Genomic DNA, 23230 nt, shown 5'->3' with positions numbered 1-23230 from the left:
ATTTTTTTTTTATCTCATCCTATAATTTTTTTCTAGCTCCATCCTATTAATTTGTTGAATATACAACACTCACCATTAGAAAATAAAAATTAGTAAATGCTATTCATATATGGGTGAGGCTATGATAATATGTGCATATAAAAATAACCGATATCAATCATTAAACATGATTTTCATATAAAAATAAACTTAGAGATCAAATATTATATTTTTTTAGAAAATTTATATTAATTGTTAGATAGATAAAATCACCGTTTTTTATGATATATAATTTTAGATCAAGTGATTATCTACCTATCTCTAAGTATATTTTTATATGAAGATCATATTTACAGTTTAGATTGAATGTCTAAACTTTGAAAATAAAAATAAAATTTCATAACGCTAGTCTCACTCTTCATATATTTAATGAGCAAAACTAAGGTGTGATGTGATCATCAAGAGAGATTAGTGAGTACACCTCCAAATGACTATTGGATTAACTTCGAATTACAAATCCGAACCATTGAAATCCAAGTACTCCATGAGTGATGTATATACATGTAAAAAATTTAAAGTTTTGAATTTATTTAGCACATGGTCAAGCGGTCAAAACAATGAACACTTTATAAGTTATTTTTTTAATTGTTTTATGTATTAATTTTTCATCATTCTTTTGACCGCTTGACTATGTACTAAATGAATTTGAAACTTTAAATTTTTTGCATTTACATGCATCACTCACGAAGTACTTGGATTTTAACTGTTTAGATTTGTAGTTCGAAATCAATCCGATAATTATTTAGAGGTGTGCTCACCAATCCCTCTTGATGAGCACATCACACTCTAGTTTTTCTCATATTTAATTATAATTGTGGAATTTTATATTGATTACATTTTCATGGTTCAATATGTTTTTAAACATCTTTGCTCACTTAGTACGTTATCTTTTTTTCCCTTGAAATTCTAAATCCAGTCAACACATCTCGGGTAAAGCAATTGAAGTAAAAGAACAAAATAATAGTTTGACTTTACCACTTTCAATTTGGATTCAATAATTTGTGTAACTATTTTGATTGAGACGTAGTTTTTTTATGAGTATGGCTAATATGACATTAGTGTTATTTCAGTCTATATAACACTAACTCTAAAATCTATCAAATCGAGTTCAAATGGTGAATCCAAACCGTTCAAATCAATTTACTTTATGAGTGACGCGTTTACATGCAAACTTTTTATATTTTCAAGTTATTTTAGTATCAAATCAAGCGGCAAAAAAATTGAAAAATGAATGTATTAAAATTAACTTAAAAACTCAAACATTTGACTGCTAGACTTGATATCAAATAAACTCAAAAACTTATAAATTTTACATGTAAACGCACAACTAATAAAGTAGATCGGTTTGAACGATTTAGATTCACCATTTGAACTCGATTTGATAGGTTTTGGAGTTAGTGTTATATAGACTGAAATGACACTGATGTTATATTAGCCACTCTTTTTTTTATTTAATTATAGTTGAATTAATTAACATGGAATTAAAAATGCATCTGTTACCGAGAAGTAGGTCACCTGTATTGAAACTACCCGCGGGAGTCGGACTCGGACCGGACCGCCCGCCACTCGTACCCGATCGGACTGTACCCATAGCCAGGTTTGTAACGGGTACACATGTAACTCGAGTAGGGGTTAAAACGGGACGGGATCGGATTTCTGAAAAAAAAAAAAAAAACCTGTGATAACCCGGATCGTGCCAAACTCGTACCCACCCAGACCGGACCGCCTACCCGTCGAACCCCCCGCCCAAACCCATCTGGACCGAACCCGCCTACCTGTACCCGCCTACCCACGCCCGGGAAATAAAATGCAATTTAAAAAAAAACAGGTTTGGAACGGGTACACGTGTAACTCGAGTAGGGGTTAAAACGGGACGGGATCGGTTTTCTGAAGAAAAAAAACCCGTGATAGCCCGGGAAATAAAATGCAATTTTTTTTAAAAAAAAACACGTTTTTATTTTTAAAATTCAAATTTTATTCCCCCCAACCCCCCAAACAAACATCCTTAAATACACCCCCATCCTTCACTTATTTTCACATCTCATCTTATTATTTTCCATCTCTCATTCTCTCAATCTCAATATTTTCATTATTCTCAAATTTTAAATTTATTGTTAAAAAAATATATATAGTTATAAATTTAATTCATTCTACAAATACGGAAATGAAATTACAAAGTTATTGAAATTACGAAGTTCGGCACCTCCCGCAAGATTTTTCCTGCGAGATTTGAAAGTTACATTTATTTTATGTTAAATTAAATTTTGTTAGATTGAAATATTTAATGTTAGATTTATTTTATGTTACAATTAGTTTAACTTAAATTTATTTTTGTTAGATTTTGTAGAAAATGTTAGAATTTAAATAGAATGTTAGATTTATTTTTGTAGAGTAATTTAAAATTTAAATTTGATGTTATATTTATTTTTGTAGAGAAATTTAGAATTTAAATTGAATGTTAGATTTAGTTTTTTTAGAGTAATTGAACTAAAAAATTGAATGTTAGTGGATTGCTAAAAATGTTAGATATGTAATATTTTATTATGTTATGTTTCATTACTTTTAAATTCGGAATTTTAGTAATTTCATTTTTAAATTCAGATTTATTTTGATTTTAAATGTTAGATTCATTTTTAAATAGATTAGATTTATTTTTGAATATGGTAGATTATTAGATTAAATTTGTTGAATGTTAAAATTTAAATATGTTATATTAGCTTTATTTTTAAATATGTTAGATTTATTTTAAAAATGTTAGATTTATTTTTAAATATATTAGTTTTTTTCAATCTATTTAAGATACTAAAATCAGGCTGTTCGGCCTCTGTTTCTGGCCCAAACATGCTGTTCGGTCTTTGCAGAAAATACAGCTTTTCTGGAAAGGCCAAAACAGCCTGTTTCGGCCAGGAACAGAGGCCGAAACTACACATTTATTTCTGTTTTGAATTTTTTAAAATGCTTAGTGAATTTTTAATGTGTTAGATTAATTTTAAAAATGCTAGATTTATTTTTGAATATATTAGATGTATTTTAAAATGTTAGATTTATTTTTTAAATAGGTTAAATTTTATTTATAATGTTAGATTTATTTTGGTAAATATGTTATATTTATTATTAAAACATGTTAGATATGTATGTTATTTTTAGTAATTTAAATTCGGATTGTTTTTAGTAATTTTAAATTCGGATTTATGTTATGTATGTTATATTTTAAATTTGGATTTATTTTTAGTAATTTATATTTATTGTTAAAACATGTTAGATTTATGTTATGAATTCAAATGTAATATGTAATATGTTAATTATTTTTCATCTGTTAATTTTTTAAATTTGAATTTATTTTTCATAGGTTAAATAAGTAGGTTAGATTTATTTTTTAAATATGTTAAGTAATTAGGTTTATTTTTGGATAGGTTAAAAAAGTGACATCTCCTTCTCGCGAATCGGTGGAAGAATATACCGCGAGAGTGTCCCACGAATTTTTTTCGGTCGATATTCCAACTATTTATCAACAAAGTTCCGCCCAAATTCCACCACCTAATTATCAACAAAATTATCCACAGTTCCTCCCAAATGCCACAACCGTATTATCCACAACAACCCACCCAAATGGGTGCACCGTATTATCCTAACGATCCAAACATATTCATTCCACAAGAAAAATATCAAATGACACCATCGTATTATCCTCAAAATCCTAACACTACATATGGATGCATTTCTTCTATAAGATCGAGTCAATTCACTGCCCCTATAGGAGGTACTCCTTCGACAAGTGTCCCTGAAATTCAAACCGAAGATGTCACCCTTTCGACAAGTGTCCTCCCCAGAAGAACGAGCAGTAAAGAAGAATAAAAGAGGTCCCGGATACGGTGCGGATTGGTTGCCCTGGTATGAAGTGACCTACCTCCCGAACGGCACTATGCATATTTTACGATGTAAGGTAAAAGGTTGCAAGAAACCGTATTTTGAGTATGTAAAAGTTAATGGTATGTCTAGCTTCAAGAGACATGTCAAAACTCACCAAAGAAAAAAAAAGGTTCCACAAGAACATGCTAACCCGAGATTGATCTAAATCCTTGTGAACCCGGATGGTACCAAAACCCACCAAAAATATGATGAATCAATAATACTTAGTGAATTGGCCCGATACATTATCCACAAAGAACAACCAATCAGTATGGTTAATTGCATGAGTTTTGCCCAGTTGATCATTCGGGGGTGTAGTCAACCAATGTACAAGAGGTTCCATCATAGAAAGGTAGTTAATGAAATAAAAAAATAGTTTACCGACCAAAAAAATGACTTACGAGCTATATTTGCATATGTAACCAATAAGGTCTCAATTACCTCTGATATCTGGACTGCTGGTAAACATGGACTTGGGTACTCTTGTATTACCAGGCATTGGATCAATGAAAATTGGGTATTACAAAAAAAGGATATTAAGTTTTTAAATGTTGAATTCTCCGCACACTTCATCAATAATTTACCAATCCATAATTGAGATTTTACAAGAGTATAATCTTAAAGGGGATTTAGAGAACAAGATTTTTTTTTCTATTTCATTCGATAATGCTAACAACAACATAGCTTCCATTGATCTTTTTAAACGATCACTAAACCCAATCATGAATGGTGCAATATTTCACCAAAAGTGTGCTTGCCACATACTTAACCTCATCGTGAAGGCGGACCTTAAAATAGAAGCCGTAAACCAATTGATAATTAAATTTAAGGGAGGTCTTGCCCACATTTTTTCAAACCAAGAAAGAAAACATAAGTTTGCGACTTTGTGTGGCCGAATGAAATTAAGCAGATTGAGAGTACCTTGGGATATAGATACCCGTTGAAACTCTACCTATAGGATGTTGAACCATTACCTTTCTTATTCTGCTGCTATAGGGGAGTTTTTGAGAGGCTCAACCGCCGATGGAATTGTATTGGAACCCACCGTCGGAGAATGGGAGCAACTAGAAAGGCTTAAAAATTTACTTGGAACCTTTTTACAGCAACCGTCAAACTATCATTCTCATACTCATCGATGGCATTTGAGTTGTTCAAAAATCTCTACCAAATTTTCAAGGTGTGTCGTGAATTGGAAGAAGCTAACATGAATGATTCCTCTCTCACGTCGATCGAAGATGCCATGAAATAAAAATTTCTAAAATATTGGGAAGATGTACCCCTCTTAGCCATTATCGTAAGCTGCCTCAATCTGGCATACAAAAAGCATTTAACGATCAGGATACTTCAACAGTACAAGATGAATCTACATTTAGACTTAACCGGGGTGGATACACACGTGGATAAGGCCTTCGATGAGATGTTTGGCTTATACAACTCAAGAATAAATGACAACCAAAACCAACCGTCTTCATCCCGTGTCGCCGCTAGGTATGAATATAAATATACATGTGTTTTTAATATTTATTATTTATAATATCTACATTATTTGTTCACTATTTTTTTATTTTTTAATAGTTTCAGGAGCAACAGCAGTGGTAGATTGTTATCAGATTTCTAGTTTGATAATGACCCACACACATCCCAAGGCACAGACGAGTTATTGAGCTATGTTACGATGCATCACGAAGATGAACAGGTTGACATTATTGCGTGTTGGAGGAGGAATGCAAGTACCTATCCAATCCTCGCAATGATGGCCCGCGACGTATTTGTCATGCCCGTGTTAACCGTCCCTTCCAAATGTTGTTTTAGTTCAGCAAACATGATCCTTGCCGATAAACGCAGTAAGTTAGGTGCACATGTTTTTGAGAGACTTGTATGCTTGAAAGATTTGATTGATGTTGAAAATCGCATGCAACATGGAGATTGTCAAGCAATATCATCCGAAGTTGAAACTGAAGAAAATGGTACCGAGCCGCGGTTTGAGGCTAATTTGGATTCAGACAGTGCGGAAGAGAGCGAACTATGGTATATGAATGATAACTTCTAGATAGGTAGTGTCGGAATAAATTTCTAACCTCTTTTAATCTTTATGGTTATTTTTTAAGTTATAAACTTCTAAATATTTCAATTAGTTTTTAAATTATTCATTTTAAATAAGAATTACTAACAAAAAAAAAGTTAGAACTCCGCCTATGTTATTTTACATAGCCGGTCTCAAGCCTGGAATAAAGGATGACAGTAATTTTTGTTTTAAAATAATTTATAAAAAATTTTAAAGTAATTAATTTAAGAAATTTTTTATTTATATTTTATTGTTTTAAAGTAATTGATTTAAACAATATTGTTTTAAAATAATTCGTAATTTTAATTTATATTTTATTATAACAAAAATTATTGAGTTCAAATATACAATCACGTCAAATGAATTTTGATTTATATTTTATTGGTTTAAAAAGAAAAAAAAACAAAAAATAGCAAAAAAAAAAAAAAAAAAATCCGGACCTGACTAGACTCGTACCCGCCCGATCGAACCAATCCCCAGACCCAGACCTGGACAGAGCAACTCGCGGACCCGTGCTACCCTACCCGACCTACCAGAGAAACTCGTGCCCGTGCCCGTACCAAACCCCCGCCCGCCCGAGTTTGACCCGTACCTGCCTGGTCCGACCCGTTTTCAATACACTAGGTCACCATCCCTTGCAAATTAATCGAAGCTCTAGTTGCCCTTGTCTAACCAACCCTGCCGCGCGTACTGTATAATGGAAACTTTTTTGTCCGTAGAAACTATTAAAATAAAATGTACAGAAATAGAAAGAGTATATCTTTTTAAATAAATATAGAAAAATCTAATTTTTAAATACATATTACATCAACCTTTTGCAACTTCTAATTCTGTTACATATTGCCAAAAAAAATAACCTTTGTATTCCCGGGATATATAAACTGTTATTCATATGTATAGTATATAGCATTTAACCAATTTTCTTCATATGAACATAAAGGAGATGGTAACTAAAATTTAGTACATGATATATAATAATCACATGACAGCACAAGTCTGGGGTGCATCTTCTTCATAAACGATCCGGTAACCGCAAGGATCACAACATGGTTGTGATGGCGGTGGAGGGTAGTATGGTATTTGTAGAGGAGGAGCTATCTTTGGTTCATCATATTCCTTGCCACAGGAGCAGCAGCGGCAACCACGGTGCCCGCGATCGCAAGGACATGGTGCATGACAGCACACCGGCATGAAAGCAAATGGATACGGGAACGGATATGGAAACGGGTTTGGTGGTGGGTCTAACTTCGCGGGTGGTGGAGGTGGTGGCTTTTCTTCAGGCTTTGGTGGTTCTGGCTTTGGCTCCAGTTTGTCAGGAGGTGGGTCTGGTTTTGGGTCTGGTTTTGGCTTTGGTTTGGTTGGCGGCGGCGGTTCGACAATTTCGTACTGTTTGATGATCTTGCAAGCTTTGCAGCAGAGCTTCTTGGCCAGCCATTCAGGATCAAATGGTCCCTTGATGATCACCTTATTCTCCTTCTCATTATAAACCACCGATTGAATGTTTGCTCTATCTGCGTTGATTCAATCACATAAATTTATTGACAATATGAATACAAGTCTTTAAGAAGTAGAACATTATTTCAACAAATTTTAATTAGCCAATTGAGAATTGGACTTACCTTGGAGCTTACCAATGACGCGTCTGATCTTTCTGTTGCAGCGGGCACAATCCAAATCCACCCATAAGATTAGGGTTTCTATCTGTAAGCAATTAAGTTTTTCAGTGATGAAGCTAATAAAATTTGAGAATTTTTAAACTGGAAAATTGCAGATATTTGAAAAATTCAATGTGGTTTCATTCTTTGCAATAATTAGCGATACAATTTGAAACTTGTAAGGATAAATAGATGCTGAATTTTGATTCCTAATTATTCAATATGGAGAAAAAAAAAAAAGTTATAACCTTGTCAGGCATTGCTTGAAGGGGGGTGAATTGGGAGGGAAGGGGGCTATTCCATCCCTATCTCTTCTTAAGTGCTGATCGCTGACGAAGCTTATGAAATAGATTGCTTTAAAAATGAGCAAAAGGAATTCAAGGATTTGACTCCACTACTAGAGTGGGAAAAATGGCCCGGCGGAGCCGGTTCCGTCACGGATGACACAACACGTGTGATTGTTTCGTGCTGTGACTCGCGTGTCTCGTATCGTGATTATTCACGTGCCGTAACCAGCTTTTGAAAATTTGGCACGACACGTAATCATGCGAGTCACATGTAATTAGGACCGTTAGGCCTTAATCAAATGGAGAATTTTGAATAAACTAACTTAAATTATGAAAAAAATAGTTAAATGTGAGAAACGTAACAATTCACGTTTGAACATGGCGCACGAGTCATGGCATGACTCGTGTGACCATTCGCGTGCCGTGACCACCTCTCAACATTTTGGTCACGGCACAGCACCTATCATTGTTCACTTAGTCATGGCACGACACGACATGAGACGAAAGTCATAGCGTGTTAGTCACAGCACGACACACACGTTTTTTCCACTCTATCCACTACCATATTATCATGATAGGTCTTGCTATGAGATAATTTTCAAAGATAAGAAGGTGACTCTTAGTTTTATGTCTATATTTGATTCTAAGATAACACAAGGTTTTTGTCATATTTAATACATAACTAAAGTGAATAGATGAAAGGTTTTTGTCATATTTAATACATAACTAAAGTGAATAGATGAAGACATTTTATCACCACCAAACTTATATGGAATAAAAATTAATTATTTCCTTATTTTTATGCATTATCTCTTGAGTGAGTCTATGGTACTATGCATATTACGATTTGATTCGTAATACGGATCAATATTTCTGTTTTAAAATTCTAACAATCAATCTGAACTGTTCAGTATGATATCCATATGTAGATCTTGCTATGAGATAATTTTAAAAGATAAGAACGTGACTCTTAGTTGTATGTCTATATTTGATTCCAAGATAACAGAAGGTTTTTGTCATATTTAATACATACCAAACTTACATGGAATAAAAATTAATTATTTCCTTATCTTTATGCATTATCTCTTGAGTGAGTCTATGCATGGTACTATGCATATTACGATTTGATTCATAATACGGATCAATACTTTTATTTTCAAAATTATAACGGTTGATCCGAATCGTTCAATATAATCTCCATATGAATATGTACTTGCAAATCAAATTTTATATTTTTAAAGTTGTTTTATTATTTTTTAAAATAGGTAGAAAATAATTTGATCTGGAAATTTTGAACTATCCAAAAACAGTGATTTTCTATCCATTTTAGAAAATAGTAAAAACATTCTAAAATATATAAAATTTGATATGCAATTACATATTCATATGAAAATCATTTTAAACGGTTCAGATCGTCAGTTAAAATATTGAAAACAAAAATATTAATTTGTATTACAACCAAGTCATGATATGCATAGTAGCATAGACTCACGCTTATCTCTTTATCAAGTATAATGTAAGATTATGTTTTTTTCATTTGATAACATGTGTAGATAAGAAAATAGTTTTTATCAACATTTTCACAACTGGTAATGATTATCTTTTTATCTCTTCTTATCTCATTGTTAAATACTTAAATGTGATCCAACTGCTTTTGTTTAAAATAAATGCTTAGTTTACTATGTATTTCTGGAAAGAAAAATTGAAAAATATATATGTTCTTGCCATTTAAAAACCATTGTTAAAATATGTTTTTTCTGATTTTTTTTTACCTCATCCTAAACTTTTTTTCTATCTCATCCTAAACTTTATTTCTAGCTCCATCCTATTAATTTGTTGAATACTAAACAACACTCACCGTTAGAAAATAAAAATTAGGAAATGCTATTCATATATGGGTGAGGCTATGGTAATATGGGCAGAGTAGAACTAGGGTGTTCTTAAGCTCACCAAAGTGTTTGGTGAGCTTGACTCCAAAACCTGTCAAATCGGTTTCAAATGATGAATCTGAACCGTTGGAACCCGTCTATTTTACGTGTGATGCGTCTACATGTGAAATTTTTAAACTTTCGAATTAGTTTAGTATAAAGTCAAGCGGTCAAAACATGTTCAAAAAATGAATGCACTAAAATTAATTTATTAACCTTCTAATTTTGACCAATTGACTTTATACTAAACTAATTCAAAAGTTTAAAAATTTCACATGTAGACGCATCACACGTAAAATAGACGGGTTCCAACGGTTCGGATTCATCATTTGAAACCGATTTGACGGGTTTTGGAGTCAAGCTCACCAAACACTTTGGTGAGCTTAAGAACACCCTAGTTCTACTCATATGGGCATATTATAGATCCTTCCGTGCTAGAGAAAAAAAAGTTCAATAACCGATTTCAATCGTTAAACATGATTTTCATATAAAAATAAACTTAGAGATCAAATATTATATTTCTTTTAGAATATTTATACTATTTTTTAGATAGATATAAAATTAATTTTTTTTATGGTATATAATTTTAGATCAAGTGATTCTCTATTTATCTCCAAGTATATTTTTATGTGAAGATCATATTTAACTGTTTAGATAAACTATTTAAATTTTGAAAATAAAAATACAAATTCATAACGCTAGTGGATTCGTGATATGCATATTACCAATGTACCATAGCTAGCCTCACTCTTCATATATTTAATTATAATTGTGGAAGAATATAAATATTGATTACATTTTCATGGTTCAATATTTTTGTAAACAACTTTGCTCGCTTAGTACGTTGTCTATTTCATTTTTTTTCCCCTTGAAATTCCCTCAACACATCTCGTGTAAAGCAATTGATGTAAAACAGCAAAATAATACTTTGACTTTGACTTTACCGCTTTCAATTTCGATTCAATCATTTGTATAACTATTTTGACTGAGACGTACTTTTTTTTATTTAATTATACTTGAATTAGTTAACATGGAATTAAAAAATCCATCGCTTACAGAGAAGTAGGTCACCATCCCTTGCAAATTAATTGAAGCTCCAGTTGCCCTTGTCTAACCTACCCTGCCGTGCTATATAAGGAAAAAAATTTATCTGTAGAAATTATTAGAATAAGATGTACATAACTAGAAAGAGTGTATTGTTTTTAATAAATATAGAAAAATTTGACTTATTGAGTCCGATTCATATATTATGGATCGGACTTAATGATTCAGATTCATGTTTTTTTTTTCTAGTTTGGATCCAGACCTTCCGATTAGAGGAAAATCAAGTTCTGATCCACATATGATTTAAAAAAATATAATATTTCGATCTAGACTATTGAGTCATATTCATATATTTTGAATTGGACTCAATGAGTCAGATATTTCTATTTTTATTGAAAACGAAGTACTCTTTCCATTTTTGTATTTAATAATTTCTTTGAATAAAAAATTTCCCTCTATAAAAAGTCATCTTTACGAGTACTTATCTCTTAAGAATCCTATCTACCAACTTTCAATTATTAATTTCATTTGTATCGTACGCCAAAGGAACAAAAATAATAAAAAAAACATAGAGAAAGAAAAAGAAATGAAAACAATCAAACAAACCAAAAAAAAACAAGAAGAAGAAGATAATATTATCTCGTTGTTTCATTTTTTGTTGCTTTGTTTGATTTTTTTTGTATAAAGAACTAGAAGACAAATCAATGAAACGATATCATCACAAAGCTTATAGGCATATCCAGGGGCGGATCTACAGTGTTCCAGGGGAGCAACTGTCTCTTCTAAATTTTGAATTTTAGTGAAGTTCGAGATATTCTGATCGACTTTGTCTCTTCTGAAAATTTTTTTGCTCCCCTCTGAATGTTTGAATTATAATTCAGGTTAAATTTAGAGTTAAAGTTAAAATAAATTTCTATTGATAATTAAAATTATAGGTTAGAGAATCAGAAATTACTAAGTCAGACTATTATAAAGTACAAATTAAAGCAATGTTTTTTTATCGAGTACCTAATTAGTTAATGAATTTAAATCCGATTCGATATTGTTTTGCTTCCCTGATGAAAATACTGAGTCCGTCTCCTGGGCATATCAAATTGATGGCGTGACATCCATTGTTTATAATTTAAGAGTATCTAGTAACTTATTTTATTTTGTTATTTTTAGTATCTCTAAATTTTTAATTTAGCTCTTAATCTTGAATATTTTTCAAAATACACATCCGTATATAATATTTGCATATCATGCTGCATATATATTTGCAAAAATACAAGAAGCAGTCTTTGGTCTAGTGACAAAAACACATAACTCCCATGTAAAAGGTTATGAGTTCGAAACCCACAAAGTGAAAACAATCATTTATAATATACATAAGAATTTGAATGAAACTGATAAGCTTAGACCTCCGCCTTTCATTTCAAAAAATATATTTTCATAACACAAGATTATACAATTATCAATGGCACACATTTGAAATCATATTTTAAAACATAAAAAATCCTATATAGGAAGTACTAGCTAGCCACCTTTTCTATTTTCTTTCTTTTAATGGGAATAATGTAAGTTAGCCAACGATCGTCCGGAAAGTGATCATCTATCACTAGTCCGGTTGTTGGTACCAATTTTTTATGCATTAAATGAATTTATATATGGTTTAATTCGCCCTATTAGAAATTTGTACAATCGAAAAATGTGATAGCATTATTGACGAACTTTTTAATCAAGAAAAAAATAACTCGTATATAAATTTTAGTGCGTTGGAAAATAGAAAAAAAAATTCATCCTTTATAGTGCATCAAGTTTGAGTGCAACAAATCTACATGGTACATTAATTTTCTTACACAAGTCAGGATGATTAATTTTTTCACTCGTTTAATGTTCCTAAAACAAAAGAAAATGCATATTTCCGAATATTTTATTAATACCATTTAAAAAAAATAAACCAAAACACCTTTGAAATTGGGGAATTCGAAAAATACCAGGGCCTCCAATTCAATCTGCGGCTCTATTTTTTCTAGGAGGGATGGGGCCGCAGATTGAATTGGAGGCCTCTCAAAAACCTAAATATCAGTATATGACAGTGCATTTTTTGGTTTTTGGCAGGCCTCCAATTCAATCTACGCCCCTCAAGAATGGAGCCACAGATTAAATTGGCGGCTCTGGTACTTTTCGAATTCCAAAGAAAATGTGATTTTTTTTAAATATGATATAAATAAAAAATTCGGTGCATATCCATTGAATAAATAAATGTGTTCCGACTTTGTAGCATCTGTCAAGTAATGATTTAATTATTATAATTAAGCACTATATGTATAGAAGCATCGACAGTGGTGTATGGCGGGCTGTCTCCATCAAGCTTACCTTGTCATGTTTGTCCTCCTCGATACCGCACTCTCAGTCTCTCACTATTGTACCAACTTCTCGCATTGTTTTATAAATGCAAGAAAGAAAGATGGCACCTATTGATTTACATGTAGAATTTTATATTTGTTTATCTAATCATTTTTAAAAAAAAGATAAAAAAAAATGACAAAATTATGAGACACATGCAGGGGCGGCGGATCCAGAATAGAACAGGGGAGCAGCTGCTCTCCAAGATTTCGAGTTTTAGTAGTGATCTATCGATACCGATCGACTTTACTCCTCTTTGAATTTTTTTTTTCCCCCTGTGAATGTTTGATTTGTAAATCGGGTTAGATTTAGTGTTAAAATCAAAATAAATTTCTTGAATTATGATTAGTAATTACTAATTAGAATTATAAGTTAAATTATCACAAATTATAAAATGAGAGCATTGAAAAATATAAGTCAAAGTATTATTTTTTTATCGAGTATCCAATTAGTTAATGAGTTTAAATCCAATTTGATTTTTTTTTTTTGTCCCCGAAGAAAATCATGAATCCGCTCTGAATACATGTATTAAATTTGAATGCATAGTTTTGTATCATTCTGAGAAAAATATTAGTTTATTAGTATAATATTTGGAGTTAATATCAGAAAGGTTTTTCTAATAGGCCAGAAGGTTGACAATGCATTAAATTTGAATGCATAGTTTTGTATCATTTTGAGAAAAATATTAGTTTATTAGTATAATATTTGGAGCTAATATCAGAAAGGTTTTGCTAATAGGCCAAGAGGTTGACAGGTAGAATATGTAATACAAAGATGGATGTAACAGCTTCCCCGTAAAGGAAGCATCATCAATGCTTTCTCAAGAAAAGGAGAACTAATAATATGAAAATAGGTTGAGGTCAAATCCAGTTGTCGGCCGAGAGATTTGAACCGGACTCTTTTAGGTCATGGATTACAACTGCCACGTGTTTGTTATTTATAATATTGAAAGTTCGATGCACACCTTTTTATTTTTATTTCTAATAATAGTGGAATAAACCACTGATTTTATATTAAAATTATATGTATCTGATCTGATATTGAAAATAGAGGATCAAAATCTGGTCCTATTCTCAAAGAATAGGAGGGACCCTTCTCTTCCAATTTTGTGTCTATCTCTTAAAAAAGAGAGAAATAATAAGGAGAGAGATACACAAAAAAGAAGAAGATGAGGTCCTCCTATTCTTTAAGAATAGAAGGAGATTTCATTCCTAAAATAGATATCAAATATTGTATGATTTACAGTTGTTTATATAAGAAAGATACATGACAGCATCAAAATTACCTAAACAAGCATTCTAAACAAACACAATTAACTACTAAAAACAAGTATAACAACAAACTAACAAACAAAATGATCCTATGACAACAGTTAGGTAAGTTCATTCCAATTAACAAGATCTTTTTCAACCAATTCTTTTTCAAGCATTGAATTTGAAAGGTTGTCAGTTTCAGAAACCTATGTAGGTGTTTTCTCACTTTACTTCTCTCTAGCAATAGACAACAGAAGGTCCACTACCTGAACTATGTTCTGGTTGCTTATTAATAGTGAATATAATTTATATTAAAGTTAGTCTTAATTAAAAGAACTAATATTATATTTTTTTTGAGATATCAAAGCTTTTAGTCATAGATTTTTAAGGAGATATCTTTTTTTGAGATTGAACACCATTTAATTCGGAAATTGGAAGTGTCTAAGGTAAATTTGGTGTATGTTCCCTATATATTTGACGATTTGGGAAAAAAAAAAATGAAATAATTTGTGAAGTTAGAATATTTAAGACGTCTCTTTTATCAAGCTCTTGGTCAAGGTCTCATTAAAATAACCAATCGGTGGCCTTTGCATGTGTCCAATTCTTCCATTTTTTTTTAGTGAAAATATAAAAAAATGAAGAGAACTGGAATCTTTATCCTATAGGTCAATAATTGTGCAATTAATGAGGCCCCTCAACTTAAACTATATTAATTGAGGAGTTCAAATGTGTGTCTTCATTTTTAAATTTTTTAAATAATTTAAAGTTTAAAACTTAAACGTGAAAATAAAACCGTTAGATGTGATCTATGTGTCCATAAAAAATTGTTACATTCTGATTTTGCTTTTATATAAATCAATAAGTTGAAAAATCAACATCTAGAAATTATTCACATTAGTATACATTTTTACAAGCTCAAGATGGCAATCAAAACAAAGTTGAAATTTCATAATTTTTTACACGTGTATAGATAAAATGATGTAGTTCATATCCAGCAGTTTTATTTTGAATTTTAAGATTTAAATTTTGAGTTATTAAAGTTTTTAAAAAAGGAGGCATTATGGAGACACAAAAATGGATGCATTTAAACCCTCCTCATATTAATTATATTATTATTTTTTAAATTTTATATCAGACGGGTTGGACAACTTTCCCAAATTGATCTCAATTAAAGTTTTTTTGTTTTTGTTTTGTTGGGTTTTGAGAGTAGATAGAATTAGAAATGACAATATTGACATTGCATGAGCTTGATTAAAGAAAAGTGCTTGAACCAATAAACCACCGGCCAACTTTCGTTTGGTATACGAAAAGTAGGAGCTGCTTTATTTTCCTCAAAAAAAAGTGCCCAACAATTAATTTCTACAAATAATCACAAATATGGCAAACTTCAACGGTATACAATAGGAGTTCTAGATCATTAGATCACCGCATGAACTCCAATACAATGAATAGGTAAAAAATTATGAGGCCATAGCCCCATAGGCAATCTTCCTTTCTTTTATTCAATCCACAGATGCTAAACATGGATTTTTGGAGCACCGACCTTTTTGCTTAGAATGCCTGTGCCAATGTAGTGCCTAGGGTTGTTCATTGGGTCCGATTTAGTCGGTTTAATAGTTGAACTGAATTAATTTGAATCAAACGGTTCAGTTTTTTCGGTTTAACAGTTCAAATCGATTTGTTTTATAAAATCGAATTATAACTTCGGTTCGGTTCGGTTTGAAAATTTTCAAAACTGAAATAACTGAACCGACCGAACTGTTATATATTATGAATTTGGTCCATACTACCCCGGTTTATTTCTTAATCAACTGCTTTGAATACTTCAGTTTATTTCTTAATATCCCGATTTATTTCTTAATACCTTCTGTTTATTATAAATCAATTGCTTAAATAAAAAAATTAATATATTTCGGTTTGAACCGAACAAACCGAAATAAAACTTTTGTTTGGTTCAGTTCAGTTCGGTTCTATTTTTGAAACCGAATTATAACTTTAGTTTGCCTAGTTCGATTCGGTTTCAACCGAACCGAACCGATGAACACCCCTAGTAGTGCCTATGAAGCTGAATATCTTTTTTTCTTACCATCTTTTCCAAAAGAATAAACTTAATTATTTTTTTGAGAAAATTTCAGAATTATGAGGTAACATATATTATTTGCGCAATCAAATGGTATGAAATTCAATGAAATTAATATTTGCGTAGATTGATCTCAGGGCGGAGTCAGACTTTTTGATTATGGGGGTTAAATATACATGGGGTCAATAATATAAAATTTTTCTATAGAAAATGAGATTAATTTTGTAGTACTATACTATTTTACTCTAAATTATATAGAAAATCATAAATAAATATATAAATTTAAAACCCATTCATTCTTCCTCCCTTCGCCTCCGATTGATCTGGTTGCGAGGTTGTGCAGATAATTCTGAAATTTCTTTTTTTTTTTTTGAAGAAAAAGTGACTTTTGAGTTTGTTTTTGTTTTAGAAGATGGCAAGAAAAAAAATCGGCATGTGAAGAACAACCCGCCAATAAATTAAATAAATAAAGATTTAGGCCCATTATACATTTTAATTAAAATTGGTTAGTCTAATTTCTTCTTGATTTCTCCTCCATTAACCTAAGGTAGTTTGTTATGGGCCTAAAGTTGTGGATGGTTTCACCTGGGCTTCTCAGCTCCAAGGCGTTTTAATTATAAATCACATATTTAATTGGGCCTTTAATAGCCCAAAATAATGAAAGTAGCAGCTTTTTCTCTGATAATTTGTTGTGTTTGGCATCTGCTGTGGAGGTTAAGATGAACCGAGGGTAGGTGTAGACTGGAAAAAATGTGCAGTGCTGTGCCGTGATGTAATTAACATGCTGTGATTTTAGTTTTTTACTGTGCAGTGACTAAGTTAATTTTTTACGTATTGTATTGTGCCGTGACTAAATGTCAAAGGGTGGTCGCGGCACGCCAATGATCATCCCATGTGAGTCACGCCGTACACGTTTTTAAACGTGCCATGATCAAACGTGACTCGCGTGACCATTTGATTATAATTTATATTAGTTTATTAAAGATTTATCATTTGATCGAGATATAACTATTCTAATTACACATGACTCGTGTAACCACATGCCGTGTTGTGACTAAATCTTTTGCGTGACGTGCCGTTCCGTGATAGAACCACCTCTGTCGTGTCATTTTTCAGACTCTAGATAGGTGCAATTGGGCCTTTTTTATTTGAATTTAATTTGAATCTTATGTATTTTTAAATAATGTTGTGCTTATATTATTATTTTATCTAATAATTATAGGAACAGTAGATTATTATTATTCCGAATTATATAACTTAAATATTAGATTGTTTCAAATAATACAAAATTAATATTTCATAAACTTTTCAAATTAGCACTCTTTTATTTAAGCTGAATATTATTATATTTGTACTATTTCTTTAACTATCTCTTTTTACCATGATCTAAATGAACTTTGCTTCCATCATCTCTTCAAAATTGATTATCTTCAACAAGAAACCCAGCATTCAATATTGATCAAAAGAAATAATTATTGGTTAAATACTCTTCCAACTAATTCAATGAATGGTTACAAGAATCTGCTACTATTTGCGAGTGTAAAAGTATTTAACAGTATCGGTTTTGTCACATATACTTCTATGATAGCAATATACTAATAATTGATAATTTTTGTCGTCTCATTCTCGACAATAATTATTTTTCGCCCTTGCAAATAGTTGTTTTTTTTTGTTTTTTTTTATAGTTGTTTGGCATGTCATTTTGTTCAAACGCATTCTAGAAGTAAAGTGGGATACAATTCCGAGTCCGTTTTCTCCTGTTTACCTGACTTCATATAATATGAGTTGACGAATTCTCAGCTGTGTCATTGGAATCCAGTACCTATATAAATCAGTGTTATGTTGTAAAAATTACCATTTAGGCTGATTAATCGACTGATTAGTCGTTAGCAGTTATCAAATTGTTATAGATTTCTCTAACTAACTGGCTGATTATTCCCGATTATAATCGATTATTTTTTATTATTCCCGATTAATCGTTTAGCGACACCATATCCGTTTGATGAGCACATACCGTTATTTACAACACTAATTTTAAATATAATGGATCCGTTTTTGAGATTCATGTCACACTGAATAGCTTGAATTTAATAATTCGTATCGGGGGTGATCCGAACTCGTTCGGTCCCTCCCCAATTTAAAAATATATATGGGCTCTATTCTATCTTGAACCATTTAATTTTAATTAGGCAATTAAGTTTGAGAATTTATATGACTCTGTATTTTTTATTAACTTGAATCGTTATCTCTGATAATAATTTGATGATGTAATAATTCTTTATTTTGAAGTACCAATGATATCAAATAATAACTTGATTCGAATCTAATATTAAGTATCGTACAATAATTCAACATCGACATATCATATGATATCAAAAAATATAAAAACACACACACACACATATTATAAGAAAAATATATCTATACACACATGTCCAATTTATATTCTTCTTTTTCTTTGTTTCCAATTTAGAATATATATACACACACATACACACGCATTGATATATTATATATTGAAAATATATTCTAAATTTCCCACAACAATATGTATAGAAACAAAGAAAGAGAAATAAGGAAATAAAAAAAAATATTCCTTTCCATTGTGATCCGTATAGAAACGAAGAAGAAGTACGGAAACAAAGAAATAAGAAAATGGAAGATGGGGTCTACTTAATTGAAGAGGAGAAATATAGAAACAAAAAAAAAAAAGAAAACAGATAAATATATCGCTAAATTTCAGAATGTATTCAATTTTAAATGTAACATATCTTGTGGCAACACATGCAGTGAGTATGTTTTTAACTAAATTTAGACTTCTATACATAAAACAGATGCATTTAATCAAAATAAGACAAATTATATAATTGGAGGGCTGAGATTAAATCCGAAGTTTCATCTTTCAATCGTAGTCGTTGGCGGATCGGACACCCAACGTGCTTAATAATGGAATGGAGATATAGAAAAAATCTAATTTTTAAATACATATTACATCAACCTTTTGCAACTTCTAATTCTGTTACATATTACCAAAAAAACATAACCTTTTTATTCCCGCGATATATAAATTTTTATTCATATGAATAGTATATAGCATTTAACCAATTTTCTTCATATGAACATAAAGGAGATTGTAACTAAAATTAAGTACATGATATATAATAATCACATGAAAGCACAAATCCGGGCATCTTCTTCATAAACGATCCGGTAACCGCAAGGATCACAACATGGTTTTGATGGCGGTGGAGGGTAGTATGGTATTTGTGGAGGAGGAGCTATCTTTGGTTCATCATATTCCTTGCCACAGGAGCAGCAGCGGCAACCACCGTGCCCGCGATCGCAAGGACATGGTGCATGACAGCACACCATCATGAAAGCAAATGGATACGGGTACAGATATGGAAGCGGGTATGGTGGTGGGTCTAACTTCGCGTGTGGTGGAGGCAGTGGCTTTTTTTTAATCTCTGATGGTTTTCTCTTTGGCTTCAGTTTTTTGGGTGGAGATGAAGGTGGAGATGAAGGTGGAGGTAGAGGTGGTGGTAACGGAGGTGGCGGTTCGACAATTTCATACTGTTTGATGATCTTGCCAGCTTTGCAGCAGAGCTTCTTGGCCAGCCATTCAGGATCAAATGGTCCCTTGATGATCACCTTATTCTCCTTCTCATTATAATCCACCGATTGAATGTTTGCTCTAACTGCATTGATTCAATCACATAAATTTATTGACAATATCAGAACAAGTCTTTAAGAAGTAGAGCGTTATTTCAACAAATTGATTAGGAACATCAAAATTAGACTTACCTTGGAGCTTACCAATGACGCGTCTGATCTTTTTGTTGCAGCAGGCACAATCCAAATCCACCCATAAGATTAGGGTTTCTATCTGTAAGCAATTAAGTTTTTCAATGATTAGGCTAATAAAATTTGAGAATTTTTAAACTGAAAAATTGCAAATATTTGAAAAATTCAATGTGATTTCATTCTTTGCAATAATTAGCTAATTCTACATTCTACAATTTGAAATTTGTAAAGATCATGAATAGATGCTGAATTTTAATTGATGCCTAATTATTCAACATGGAGAAGAAAAAAGAAGGAAAAAAAAAGTTGTAACCTTGTCAGGCATTGCTTGAATTGAGAGAAGCAGAGGAAGGAAAAGATGGGGGGTTGAGGTGGTGAATTGGGAGGGATGGGGGGATATCCCATCGGTCCCTATCTCTTCTTATATACTGTTCGCTGACGAAGCTTATGAAAGAGATTGCTTATAAAAATGAGCAAAAGGAATAGAAAAGAAAAGGTAAAGGAATTCAAGGATTTGGCTCCACTAATAGGTCTTGCTATGAGATAATTTTCAAAGATAAGAAGCTGACTCTTAATTAGTTCTATGTCTCTATTTGATTCAAAGATAACATAAGGTTTTTGTCATATTTAATACATAACTAAAGTGAATAGATGAAGAGGATTTAAATTTGTTTTTTTTTTTCTTAAAAAAAGTGAACTCTCTTTTTCTTCAATCTGAATTGTTTAAAATTCATCACACAGCTTTAATTACATATGAATTGTTTCAATATATTAGATTGATATAAAAAACAAAAAATAAAAAAGTAATTGAAGCTGTGTAATGAATTTTGAATGATTTAAATGAAAGAAAAAGAAGATGCTCATTTTCTTTTAAAAAAAAAAAAACAGATTTGGATCCGAACATTTTTTTTTATCACCAAACGTATATGGAATAACAATTAATTATTTCCTTATCTTTTTAGATTATCTCTTTATCAAGTATAATGTAAGATTATGTTTTTTCATGTGATAACATATAAGAAAATATTGTTTATCAACATTTTCACAACTGGTAATAATTATCTTTTTATCTCTTCTTATCTCACTGTTAAATACTTAAATGTGATCCAACTGCTTTTGTTTAGTACGTTTGGATGAAATAAATAATATCTCGCTAACCCCAAATTTGGAATAGCCGGTAACCCAACATTTCATAAGAATAGCGAAATAGCAGCTAACCCGAGCTATTCCTTGTGTTGAGAATAGCATTTTTTTTCACTCAAACGTGAATTAGTGAGAATAGCTCGCTAGAAATAGCAGCTATTCATGTGTCATTCAAACGTACCCTAAAAGAAATGCTTAGTGTACTATGTATTTCGGAAAGAAAAATTGAAAAATATATTCTTACCACTTAAAAACTATTGTTAAAATTGTTTTTTTTTTCTGATTGTTTTTTTTATATCATCCTATAATTTTTTTCTAGCTCCATCCTATTAATTTGTTGAATAAACAACACTCACCGTTAGAAAATAAAAATTAGTAAATGCTATTCATATATGGGTGAGGCTATGATAATATGTGCATATAAAAATAATCGATATCAATCATTAAATCATTAAATGCTAGACGTGAAGAATTCAATTTCTTATTAGATCTCTTCTAAATTCAATCATGTTGTAGCTTTAATGAACGACTCCAGTTAAAATTCAAGGGCATTTTAGTTAGTTTAATTTTTAAAATAATCAAATAAAATATTAACTAACTAAAAGGGGATAAAAATAAGAAAGTTAAAATTTTATAATATTGGATATTATGACATTTTGATAGGAATATTGGCTATTTTAGACGTTTGTATGAGTACATTGGAAATTTTCCCTTGAGAAAAATATTAGTTTATTAGTATAATATTGGAAGTTAATGTCAGAAAGGTTTTCCTAATAGGCCAAAAGGTTGCCGAATTTTTATTAATCGAAAAAAAAAATGGCAGAAGGGGAGGAATATGAGGAAATTTAAATATCTAGGTAGAACGGGATAAACGATCCCGTCCCAACCCCTTATTCAAATACTAATTCAACCTCTCTAATTACTTAAGCAGAAAAAAAATATTCAAGAACGAGATAAAAGATACAAGTCGAAAAAAAATTTAAGGCCGAGATAAAGCGTCCCATCCGTGAGTAGGCGTGCCTCTTGTAGAGTCAGTCAAAGTTTGCGTGCGTCGTGGAGTTCTTTTTTGTTCGCTCGGTGAGGAACGGAGCAGAGGGCACGGGGGAGACAAAGAAATGAAGAATAGAGAGAATGATCATGTGGGTATTTTTGATGGGTACGAGGACGGGATGGTTTATTCTGTCCTTGGATTTTTTTTTTCCCCGCTTCTAGGACGGAATCATTTATTTTGTCCTCGAATTTTTTTTTCATGCATAATTAGAGAAGTTGGATTAGAATTTGAATTAGCGCATAAGACGGAATCGTTTATCCCATCCTAACTAGATATCAAAATTTCCTCAAATCCCTCCCCTTTTGCGATAATTCTTATTTTTATTTTCGATTGATAAAAATTTCGGAAAAAGGTTGACAGGTAGAATATGTGACATAAGGATGGATGTAACAGCTTCCCCGTAAAGGAACCATCATCAATGCTTTCTCAAGAAAAGGAGTACAAATAATATGAAAATGGGCTGAGGTCTAATCCATTTGTCGACCGAGAGATTTGAACTGGACTCTTTTAGGTCATGGCTTACAACTGCCACGTGTTTGTTATTTATAATATTGAAAGTTCGATACACACCTTTTTTATTTATT

The 23230-nt window shown here is 31.5% G+C and overlaps 1 protein-coding gene across 4 annotated transcripts in view; it reads right to left on the bottom strand.

Annotated features, from left to right (window-relative positions):
- The window catches only part of LOC144574000 (uncharacterized), a 33828-nt gene extending 12862 nt beyond the window's left edge, over positions 1-20966 (bottom strand). Inside the window, exons 1-3 of one of the 4 annotated variants that reach the window (XR_013518113.1) lie at positions 20766-20966; positions 20453-20534; positions 19647-20346 (exon numbers count right to left, since the gene is read on the bottom strand). Coding sequence is in view for 3 of the 4 variants with exons in the window: in XM_078323805.1 (XP_078179931.1) it covers positions 6992-7524; positions 7633-7714; positions 20766-20777 (627 nt within the window). In the remaining variant the exon portion in view is untranslated. Of the gene's footprint in view, positions 1-6788; positions 7525-7632; positions 7715-7916; positions 8004-19610; positions 20347-20452; positions 20535-20765 lie in introns of those variants that run through there. The other 3 variants (XM_078323805.1, XM_078323807.1, XM_078323806.1) reach the window with 3 other exon arrangements.
- Positions 20967-23230: the final 2264 nt, after the last annotated feature.

The sequence above is a fragment of the Carex rostrata genome, chromosome 22 (assembly GCF_964058835.1).
Source record: "Carex rostrata chromosome 22, lpCarRost1.2, whole genome shotgun sequence".
Classification (NCBI taxonomy): domain Eukaryota; kingdom Viridiplantae; phylum Streptophyta; class Magnoliopsida; order Poales; family Cyperaceae; genus Carex; species Carex rostrata.
This window is presented reverse-complemented; position numbering and strand designations above follow the sequence as displayed.